Source organism: Triturus cristatus, chromosome 4_1 (genome assembly GCF_964204655.1).
Source record: "Triturus cristatus chromosome 4_1, aTriCri1.1, whole genome shotgun sequence".
NCBI classification, from domain to species: Eukaryota; Metazoa; Chordata; class Amphibia; order Caudata; family Salamandridae; genus Triturus; species Triturus cristatus.
This window is the reverse complement of record NC_140585.1, coordinates 1,044,192,498-1,044,204,856: the sequence shown is the minus strand read 5'-3', so window position 1 is coordinate 1,044,204,856 and position 12,359 is coordinate 1,044,192,498. Positions and strand designations below refer to the sequence as shown.

The 12,359-nt window shown below is 42.5% G+C and overlaps 1 protein-coding gene across 1 annotated transcript in view; it reads left to right on the top strand.

Moving 5' to 3' along the window:
• Nucleotides 1–12,359, top strand: part of FBXL13 (F-box and leucine rich repeat protein 13) — a 1,209,524-nt gene that overhangs the window by 150,751 nt on the left and 1,046,414 nt on the right. Inside the window, exon 4 of the mRNA XM_085654020.1 lies at nt 7,572–7,639. Within this exon, the coding sequence (XP_085510146.1) occupies nt 7,572–7,639 (68 nt within the window). The remainder of the gene's footprint in view (nt 1–7,571; nt 7,640–12,359) is intronic.

Sequence of the window (12,359 nt, the reverse complement as noted above, 5' to 3'; positions counted from 1 at the left end):
CAATAAAATTCCTTACATTCTTGCAAAATATCAGCATCTTTGTATAAAGTACATGTAGAGTCAATTTGAGAGTTTTGTTTCTTTACCTTAAGGTAGTTAGCCAAGAGCTTCCATACCTTGTTGTTTCCCCCTTAAAATCTAGTACTGCTCTTAAGCAAAATAAAAGAAGATTGGGCCATAGGTAGCTTATTAAACTTGAATTTGGCAGATAATAATTGTTTAAGGATATCTTCAGACTATAGGCGTGACATTGGGGTTCTATATTTTTGATGGAGGAAATCAATTCTTTGTGCTCTTTATCCTGTGTCTTTCTTTTTCTGGAAACATAATCTATGATAACCCCTCTAGCCGTTGCCTTAGGTTTCCCATAAGACATGTGGGGATACTTCAGAAGTATCATTAACCTAAAACAATTCTGAAAGAAATGAAAGAAAGGAAGAAGAGAAATGGATATCTTACAGAAGAGACTTATTAAATCTCCACCTCTTAGAGCAGTTAGTAGGGGGATCAACTCCAAATTAGATATCAATGGGCATGGTCTCAAAGAACCATAGGACCGATAGTGGTAGAAGTGAGGCATTGTGATAGAGGTTTACTAAAAAAAATATAATCAAGTATCAGGAGTCGACCATGTGCAGGAGAATAAAATGTATAGTCTTTAGAGGTAGTGTGATATAGCCTCCAGGAGTCTAGTAAGGCTCCTTGTGAGATTGTAGAACAGAATTGTTCATGCAGCTTGCTTGATACAAATCTCACAGACGATTGCCTTTCTAGTAATGGGTCTAAATTCTGGTTACTATCGCCCCAAAAATAATATAAGATTCATCAAATTGAACAGCAGGCCAAAAGTTAGTCAACATTAGTAGGAGTATTAACATTTAATACCGTTTTTGGAATTGTACTGATAAGAAAGCGGATCACAATGCATCTACACTCATTATCTGATGAATGTGATAATAGAGTACGGTCAAGGTTTCTGTTACAAAGAATGACAACTCCATTTTTCTTATTAACTGACAGGGATACAAGTACCGAACCCATCCAACTTATTTTGAGTTTTAGAGCTTCATTTTTTATGAGATGGGTTCCTGTAAAAGAACAATGTCCGAAATCAGCAGGTGAAAAACATTCTCTGCCGTTTGATGGATTTATAAATTCCTTAACATTCCATGACAGTACTCTCAATTATACTGTGAAACGTATAGAAAAAAAAAAGAAGACAATCTGCGAACTATGTGAAATAAAAATAAACCAGGAAAGGAATCCAGCGGTAGACTTAAATGCAAAGAGAGAAAAACTGAGGGAGTAAGAGAGCAACTGAGGGAGTAGGAAGGCAAGAGGGAAAGGCAAAGATTGAGGTAAGGAAGATAAGCATAAGACAAAATAGACAGTACATTTCGAACAAGCGATGACTGAGAAAAAGACAGAGCAATTCTTATCCTGTTGAACAGATTAGCAGACTTTCACACACTGAACATTTATACCCCACTTACCAGAAACTAGGAAGGGAGGGCTTCATGTTTACTTGGTTCTACTCCTTCATTTTGTACAGAACTTAAAGTGTACACATGTCCCCCTACCACTCTGAAAGAAGCTCAATGCCTAGAGGATTCCTAAGAGCTCCACACTCTTCCCACCACTGTTTAGTGGATTTGTGAAACCACTCATCTCCTTAGTTCACTCCTTTGACATGTTTTCCCATAGCTATACCAATTACACACACATCATCTTGGTGTGTCCAAAGCCACATTGTCTTGGTAATCACCTATTCTAAAACGGCCTCCAGGAGACTAAGTGCTGGATGATCAGAAATCACCTCTTCACTTGCTGTGGACAAAATTATTTTCCTGGTCTGTAGTGACCTAACCAATGCCCCAAATAATATGGGCCCATGCCCACTATCAGTCAGACTCTTGAAAATCATAGGAATGACCACTGACTCTGATACCTACCGCTCCCCCCCCAAAAGATAAAGGATCTAGTTATGCTAATCCCCACATGTTTTGACTGCGAATGTGCCCGGTTATTTGGCTCTCCAGAATACCTCACTAGGAAATGTTTAAGGATCAATAACCGAGTAACCAGACTACTGCTACACATCAGCACCAGTGAGCACACATATCCATGATTATGCATGCTACACTGTCTGGCAGTCATCATCGCTTGAAGGTCACACACACACAGTTTTCTTCAGCATGGACCCAGAATTCCTCCCAGCCAAACTTCCTTAATATCAGCTGACTCACTCTCTGCAGTCTGTCAACTCCCTCTTAAATATCAAGATAGCTCCTAGAAAAAAATTAATAGGAGACTCCCCTTCTCATTCTTAAGAACTCCCTACTATCTATACAGCGCCCAGAACAGGGCCATTTGACTTTCAGAAAAGGTTTCTAAACTAGCTCCTTAAACCCCCTACGTAACGTCCTGTCAATAGCTCTCCACCTGAGCCCAATAATCACAATGGTCACCTATTTCTCAATATATACCTAATGTTCCTCACTTTTCACATTGCTTGAATACTTATGTACCTTACCAAACACATGTTTGCAATGTACACAAATATACCCTCATGCAATCAGACGTAATACACAAGTGTTTAAGTAACATTTACAAACACATTTACATCACACTTCAGCACCCATGACTCCATACAATATACATAGCAGCTCATCCTTACCACACTTTTTTTCTACCCTTGCACACCTCCCACTGACCCCTGTAGGATTACACTCATATATGTACATAGGTACAAGATATAAACAAAGTTCTCAATATTTTCACATTTACCAACACCAACCTTCAAAGGACCTACAACAGTCCTACATCTACCCCTCGTCTACTCTGGTGGCCATTTCACTTGTACCATCTACCCTCACCCCTCCAACTAGAATCCTCTCCAATTCGCTGCTTTAGTGCCCACCTACTGTTATAAATGACCCTGTTACTTCCCCATTTAATTGCACTTCCAATATATCAAAATCCTTTCTTTTTATTCGACCCTCTCCTGCCCAATCTCCCCTCCCCTCACTACCTGTTCTCCCTTTATCATTTTCGCACTCACAACACACTTTCGTTGCCTTTCATGTACCTACGCTTTGTTGCATATTGTAGCATTATTTGATCGTCCTTGCTCTTATCTTCCCTTTGTTTGGAAAATCAATAAACATATTTAAAAAAATTAAAAAAACACACTTTCGTCTACCTCTCCTCATCATGCATAGATCTCTACTCTTAGCCTTCGTTACTCACCTCCTACACCTTCTTCCTCCTTCTCCTACCTGCTCACATCTTCCCTTCCCCTACACACCTTCCCACCTCAAGCCACTTGAAATCTACCCTGTCTTCCATCCTTTCCTCCCTCGCAACACCCTCTTTTTTCCCTACCCTTTCTGCTCACCCTACAAGGTTCCCAACCTTTATAAACCTTTGCTTTCCTTCTCCATCTTAATCACTCCTGACGTCACACTGATGTCTGCTTAGGCCCTACTCAAATTCTTTAAATTCCACTTACATATGGGTACCGCTTCACCTCCATTTAACCTTTTTTATCCAACATACTGAACACCCCACTTCCTTCCTCCCAGCCCCCTCAACTCTACTTACTTCTTTCCCATCTTCCATCATTCTCCACCGCTATAACCTCTTAACCCCTTCCCCTAAAATTGCACTCCCCCTGCTCTTACCCTCTCCCTCTCCCCATCTTTATCTGCTTCACCCTTTCCAATCCTTTACCATTGTCCTTTATTTTCAACTATCCACATCATCACCCACCTGTCTCTGTGCACAAGCCCTTACTACAACCCGCCTCATTCTTGCCTTATCACCCCAACACTACCCTCTTACAACTTCTTCATTCTCACCTGCAACCCCTCTCACCACCCTCCTGAATATTGTGAAGTCTCCTTAACCTTCTCAACGTCATCACCCTCTTAAAAGACAGACCAACATATTGCTACACGGGGAGCAACCTCCTTTCCCAATGCCCCATTAAACAACTGATACACAACCCTCTGACTTCCCTTGGGTGTAGGAGTGCCTCACTTTTTGTCTTCTGGTCTTTTCGTGCTAATACAAATAGTGAATACTAATCTTTTATTCACTATCAGTGTGATAAAAAAATCAGAATGAATGAGAATGATTAAGACTGACTGAGTGAGAATGAGTGATAGCCACTGTACCATTACCTGGGGGCTAGTGCACCCGGCTAGAGGGGTAACTTACCTAGGCCCCAGACAGTGGGTTGCAGGCATGGCACACAGGGATGTGTGCCATGTCGACTCTTCACTTTTCTTTGCACCAAAACACGCAACCTGCAATGGCAGTGTGTGGGTGTTAAGGTACAGGGCCTCTTAGGGTGGTACAATAGATGCTGCAGTCCTTAGAGGCCTTCCCTGGTCACAGTGCCCTTGGTACCTATGGTACCTTTTTTCAAGGGGCTTAGCTGTGGCCAGAGATGTGCCAAGTATTGGCACAAAGGTACAGCTTTGGTAAAGAACACATTCCCTGGGAATCTGAGTGACCGGGACCCAGGACACACCAAGTCAAAATGCATCATGTGTCAGGCAAAAAGTTGGGGGTAGCCATGCAGAAAGGTCACTTTCCTACACCACCTCTTTCTCAGATCTCTTTTCTCCACTGATCACACCATTTGTTATATTGTTCCTTGGCAATAGGCTCAAAGAACGTGTGATTGGCAAGCAAGAGTTTATAACAGTATTCACCTGGAAAAGACCAGAAATTACCAGATCTGTCTTTTAATCAGTCTACAACAGTGACTATCCAAAAAGAAGGAGCAACCAAACCAACATCACATAAACCTATCACAACTTCAGAGATAGTTCTCTACATTATTTGTTCTAGACAACACATTTTCACGCTTATTATGGGAATTGCAGATCTTAAACTCAACAGTCTGCCATAGAATGTCTTAAAACTTCTCAGTAATGTAATTAGATTCTTAAATTGCACATACCCGTTCACACAGATACTCCCAAAACTCCTTGGAAAGTGCTATATTACCTCATAAAGCTTAGGATCTACCAATACCCAAGCAGACACCTTCTTCCTCCTTATGTGATCTGCTCACATCTTCCCTTCCCCTACACACCTTCCCACCTCAACCCACCTGAGCTCTACCCTGTCTTCCATCCTTTCCTCCCTCACAACACCCTCTTCATTACCAACCCTATCTGCTCGCCCTGTAAGATTCTGACAAAGATTAGGCAAGGCTTAAATGATCCGCACCCCAACTGCAATATATTCTAGAAACAACCCCAAAAATCTTTATCTTCAACCAGATTTTGTGGCAAGTCTCAATCCCCTGCTTCACACCCACCTTCTTTTATGGAACTCAACGAAATGGAAGATCTAACATCGAAAACAGCGCCACTCATTTTTGATGGGCATGGTCTGTCCAAGGATACCCCCTCTCGTCAGCCTCTATGGGCAAACCTGCAACGCAGACACATAAGTTAAATTGTAACAGATCCAATTGCCTGTGCTATAGGTAAACCTTGGAACATTATGTAATGTTAGATTACAGTGCAATTCTTCAGGATTTTGGTAGTAGCGGCTCTGAGGAAGTTACCTCAAATGAAACATTATCCATTTGGATGGCTGAGTTGACTTCAGTAATGTAGCAACACCCTTAAATGAAGCCTGTGACAGCAGGCTCGTTTTAACAGCTTGTGCTTTTGTGAATAACTTCACAGAGCTTTTATTTGTGGATTATGACTGATGCCACACTTAGTATTCGTTGGTGTAAAATCTCTTCACCTGGCAGGTCCTTCCACACCATCCTTTCAGGGGCATGTTTGGATTGGTAGAGCGAGGAGGATAGAACATTTCTACTTACCTTGTGAAGCTCTAACAAAGAACCTCGAAAGCATTTCCTGCATATTAATAAGTGCTGCTCATTCTTGTACCTTTCATTCATGCAACTAAAAGATCAGCCTTATCGCTTATTTTTGAGGAATGCTTAAATGTTGCAAAAATGTAAGTTTAACCATGTAAGGATCCCAGAACAAGGGGGTGACCTTGCGTTGATTCAACACCCAAATGTTTCTTGGTGTGTCCCTCTTCATATTGGGAAGAGATTTCAAAGCTAGGACTCAGCTCGAAGCCTTTCAAAGATTTGATGTTGCAGTTTCCTTGAGTAAATCTAACTCCTCGGTCTCTTGACAATGCACCAGATTACAAATCTCCTTAATTAAATTCTTACCGTTTTGGTGAGGTCATTGCAATAATAATGAGTGGAGGACCTGCCCAGTGAGTTTGTTGTTCATCAAGTAAATGCAGCTGACCACGTTGCACGCAGGGCAACATAGGGGGACAGCATCCTAATGTTGCTCCCCTGCTGCAAGGGTAGACAAGCCCATCGGGCCACCGTAGGAGGGGAAGGTGGGTCAAGCCCCCTTAGTTTCTGGCCTCAGGGTGTCAGGAGGGAGAAGTGGATCAGGAGGGCTCATAAGGAGTCACCTCCCAGTGCAGGGCCTCTTTGGCGGTCAGTGTTTTCCACCCACCCTCCCAGCATTTCACAGGAATAGGAGAGAAATCTTGACATAAATGTGTATATATGCAATTGTACACTAAATACGTTCTTTTACAGACATGTATGTATCATCGCAAGGCGGAGTTACAGGGCGATCCTAAAGCTTCAAACAACTAGAATGCCTCCAGATAGTGGATCTTGGAGCCAAAAAGCAATTTCCTCAGGTCACTGGGAGTCATTACGGCGGGGCCTGGGATGACGCAACCGTGCTCCTTAATCCCTCAAGGGACAGTTGAAATCCTGAGCAACTTTGGAGACTGGCAGGGGTCTCGCTCTGACTTGTCAGGAGCATGACACAAAGTAAAGAGTCGGGTGGCAACCTACTGTAAGGAACGCGCTGTAAATAATCTGACTGAGTTGGTGTGGAAAACACCAGCAGGACAGCTCTAGCTTCCTCAGGATGGGTGTCGGCCGTTCAAGGAACTCCTCGTCGACACCTGGATCGCCTGTAAGGGAACCCAACCTGTGTGTAACCAATAAACTTGCGGCATAGTTTATCCACAAAAGGTGTCCCTGTCATTTATTACGTTGCGCGCACTTTATTGTTGTAATTTCAGGGTCCTCACATTCTAAAAGGGCTAGAGGTAGCAACGCTATGATAGGAACTGTTTTTTTAACCGTTTTTCGCTGCCATATTCTCTTACCAGAAGCCAATGCTTGGAGTCTGCTATCCGAGTTCTTAATCGGCAGTCATCCAAGGGTGTTCGTGGATGGTCTGTAAACAGATGAGCCGATAAGCACCAGTTCAGTTGTGTCATTTCTCTCGACAATGGCGCATTTCGCAAACGCTTCTACCATCACCTATGAATTTGTAATGGAAAATGACTAATGTTGTGAGCACTTCAACTGATGTATTAAAGACTGTATGTACCATTGTACTTGTACTGGTGAAGTCATTTTCCAAGTGTGTACCCTCGAGTTCCAGCTGGCCAGCAGATGGAATGTAAATCTAAATTATCAGAGTTTAATGGAGTGCTTTCATTTTTTTCTCTTGACTGACAGTTTGTTATGTTTTTTGTAGCTGTCACCGGAGTTGTTTGACAAAGCTTATACGTTTTACAGCAATAACCTACAGAAAATGTGCTTTGAGTAAGTATCCGTTGGTTGATTGTGAAGTGTTTTTGTGCAAAAATCTGTTTCTTGCTGTTTTTAGACTTTTACTTTGCAGGTTACATACTATGGAAATTAGACGTTCTGTCTAGTTTGGGTTTGTCCTGTAATGAGATTGGTTCGACCTGTTACGGATTATTCAGTAGTAAAAATATTTTACTGCCATTTTGTTCATCGTGGGTTCAAAGCACAGTGGTGGACCAACATGTACTGCATATGCAGTTGAAAACAGAAAGATGTAGTCTATACAACACCGCGCCCCTTGATCTGTGACCTCTAAGCACTAGCAGTAATGAAGTTCCCCTCTCCTTGCACACTCTCCAAGTAAGGCTCAGCTCGGTGTTTTTACACAGGTCCAGTTGTATGCTTTGTCATTTCTCTGTGCTTTGACTTGCTTTGTCAATGGCACGGGTGCAGTCACAGTAGCATAGGTGTCGTTTTTTCCAATTGCTCATAATCTTGGCCAGCACTGACATTTTGTGCTTGTCACAAGAAAGTGGCAACTTGTGATTGACACCAGCATCTCCACGCGCGTCACTGTGACCATGGGCCCGAGATGTGTGTCAATTCTTGAAAGAAAGCAAACAAGAAAGAAAGACAATTGCTGCTTGGCAGTGACATGCCACTCTCCGGACCGTGTTTGTTGGTGCTCACTCACATCAACGGGTGTGTCAGGGCAGTGGGGATCACACGAGTGTACAAGCCATGCCAGGCACAAGTATAATGCCCAAACCAGACACTTCCACCTAGGTTCCTAGTCAGAGAATAGAGACTGTTGAGTGTGTTCGTACCTCTCATTTTGGTCTCCTGCCGTTAGATATTTTTCGTTTACTTTTGTTGTTTACCACAGAGGTGCTACACCACACGTAAACCCACCCCATGTAGATGGTAGCCTATTTGCAAATCTTATAGCATGTACCCCATTGCCTCCTATGACCTGGTTTCTGTGACGTTTCAGCTTTTATAGACAGTAATTTGGGACATGTCTGTGAGTAAATAGTAATCCTTAGTATTCAAGTACTTTCACCAGCTTTGCTTGGGTGTTTGGGAATAGGGAAGCAATTTTATCGCCATGCAGGGAACCTCTGAATCCCAACCTGAGATACAAAGGGAAGTTTCCATTGGAAGGCCTCTGAAAATGGCCATCTTTAAATTGCCATCAAACTCATAGGTTGTCACAAAGTGCTAGAATCTAATAAGTGTGGCCTGCTGCCTAATTAATATTCATATTATGACTGCCTCTTTCAGTCTTGCATTACTTAAGTGAATCGAAGCAAGTTACTTCCGGGAATGCCAGAATGTCCTTACTCAACGTTCTGGTGACTCTGGGTTACTTCTGTGGCCTTCCATGTTTCCGATGCCCGACCATCTCCACGGTTTCAGAAGAACACCACCTTTTGTGTTTTTGAGGCCTTGCCTCCTCCCAATGCTTTTGAGCCCGGTTGAATCACTCAGTGCACTGTGCGCTCTTTGGGCATCAGGTGAGACCCTAATCTCTCCAGGCTGCCCCCTTAGGCTACCCCTTTAGGCAGTTGTAAAATCCAAAAGGGTGGGGATTCCAAAGAGGCACAAGCTCTGATGCCACTATCTGGGCCCATCTCCTCTCTGTAGAATGCAGCCATCCCACTGTTTCAGCACTGCCCAGACACCTCGCCACTATGCCGCCCATGACTCTGCATTGGGCGACCCTCACTCCACTGACCCTTGGAGACAAGATGCATGGTGATGCCCTTGTAAGTTACCCGTCAGGAGGGAGCTTCAGAATGCTGCGAAGGAGTTTCCTAACTATGCAGGGAACTTGATTAGTTTTTAGTTTTGAGATCCCCACGATGACTGTAGATGTGATACAACTCTGATGCAATAATTGGACACTAGATCTTATGCATAAAGTCTGCCTCTGTCTCAGAACTTCTAGGACAGTCCCCTGAGCAGGTCAGATACATTTTGCTCAAAATCTTGGGGTTAGCATTACTTGTTGTGTTCTTTTTGGAAATCTACATTTTCTCCCAGTCTTTATCACTGATTTCAGTTCCCAGAACCCTCTCCCATCCTTGTTTTTTACTCCCAGCTTTGCTGTCGGCTGGTCTCTACTGAGGGCTCTATATATCATAACTACAGACCTTCCTCCCTTTATCAACCTTTAGAGGCCTACCAGCACGGGAGTTTCTGGCAGTCTTCCTGGGAATCCCTTGTAGAATCACAGTGCCCACCTGTCAGTTGGGCATATAGCACAATGTGACCAGGCCAGAGTATAACATGGTCTGACACCTCAGCAAAAGATAGAAATCTTTCACCTCATTACCCATTGAGTTGCAACCACCTCTTATCCATTCTGTGACTTTCATTCGTTCTCTCAAGGCCTTCGAATGGGCGATGCCCCAGATCTCAGCATTCAAAGGAAAGGAAGTGTGCCGAACCAGTGTCTTCACTATTCTTTTTGGTATTCAGAACATCAGAACTATCAAATACGGAGTTGTGGGCGCTGAACCCCAATAATCAAGTGAAACCAATATTTAAAAAAAAAAAAACAACAACAAGTTTGACCTTGGCAGCTTGGCACCATCACTTCTCCTGATCTAGAGGCTAGAAACACCACCCTCTTTTCTTGACCCCATACGATTAGCAAAGTATAACACATTTGATCAAATAGTGACTGGGCCCACTCAATAATTAAGTTCTAGATCACTAATACATTTAGAAGATTTATTACAAGAAATCTCTTTAGGCATTACAAAAAAAAATAATAGGAAATGTCATAAAGACTCATTTACAGAAATACAATAGAAGCATCCTAAGTATGTTAATCCGAATAATCCTCTCTTTTCTAGGTTAAAGCAGCATACTCATAAAGAGTTCTGATGGCATTCTATGTAAGGAAAACCTAAATAAAATCAGAAAGAGTTTCTAAAGTAAAATTAGAAGTCTTCTCTGAATCCTAATACCAGGGTTTTTTTTTTACACATTTTGTGCATAAGAAATTAGCAAAGCTGCAGTTTCAGCATGGCGTGATCCTGGTTAGCCCATTTTGGTCAAATCAGAATAAACATCACAAACATTATTTGTTAGCACTAACTCATTTCTTAAGGTAAGGTAAATCCCCCCTTGCTCCCTCAGCACCTACAGTCCGGAGATGTGGAAATATAATATGAAACATTTTCTAGACAAATGCCTTTAAAAAACAATGTCTTCAGGCTTACATTGGAAATTTCAGCAGAAGTCCTTCAAAATGATACATAGGGAACATGAAGAAAGTTGATCGGAGTACATGGTTTCTAACCAGTGGGATGATTGACGTCACACCTACCATGTCCGCGGAAACTGTGAGGAGAGAAAGTTTGCAGCGGCTCTCTGATTGGGAGGGGGAAATAAGCAGGAGCAGTGTGAACGTGAAAACAAAAAACGGCATCCATTTCTAGAAAAAAGGGTGCCTCACTCAAAAATATGACATGACTAAATTATATTTAAACACACTTCTAAACTAAATGTCTCTATCTGTTAAAGTGCAATATCATCAGTTCATCTATTACGTCCTCAGTGTAATTTATGAGAACCCTGCTTAAAAGAGTTCGCCCTTTGTAATTGTGCCTATCACTCTGGTCCCTTTGCGTCTTGAAGCAGCCACACTTGGGATGTGGGCCAACAACGTTAATATAAAACTGCTGAATCTATCGTGTCACCCCAGGCTCAGCAACATGGGCCAAGGAACCCGCCAAGCACTGACACGGGAATCACCTGATAAGGGGTGTAAAGAACTGAGCAAGCAAAGGTCACAACGAACTGCAGACTGCAACTGTCAACAAAGAAAATGTTGGCAGCCCGCTTACAGACCCCAGTGCTATTTAGATCAAAATCATTAATACTAACTGTAACGGTCTAGTTGTTCGGAGGACAACCATCAGCCCGGAAGAGCACGCACACAATGTAGCACTCTCTGGCCAGACGTGGCCAGAGAGAGTATAAATAAAAGGGCGGAGGTCGCTCGTGGCCTTCCTGCCCATACCCATACTACTGTCTCCTGTGTGTTTCATTTCGTAGCATTAGTTCCCCCACGTGGCCCCTGCTCAGGGCCCTTACACTAACTTGAAAGGAACTGGCATTACAAAGGAACACTCAAGAACAAACACCTGAAAAACATTGCACTTTTCATGCCACTCTATGCACCTTACTGGTTGTATTGTATGCCAGCTTTTATTTTTTTGTAATTTTATGGATTCACCGTATTTTTTAAATGTATCTAACCAATCTTAGTATTACAAAGGATGCTGTGTTGCTTTTACACATATGTTTTACTGATTGCAAAGGTTTTAATTAATCATGCAATAAAGAGATTATTTACTTACCTATTACGACTATATGCTACTTGAAAATGAGAGATTCACACAAATAATATGTCATGCAGATTTGCACATTTGAAAGAACTTCTACAGAGTCTCCTGGCCTATCAGTTGAGGTGCCATAAACAGCATATTCAAAGGTGTCTGTCCATGGCCGCCAGCTAATAAGGACCGCTCTATATTAAGTTGCTTGTAAAGCCATTGTGGCAAATGTTGCACTTGGGAAGCAATACCACTAATCCCTCTTGTTGATGTTGCAGTGTCAGAGTTCCTCCTTTTATCCTCAGCATAACCTTTGCCATATCAGGGAGACCAACAAACGACCCAGTTCTCTGAATGGAGAAATACGACTCTCTGGATATTTC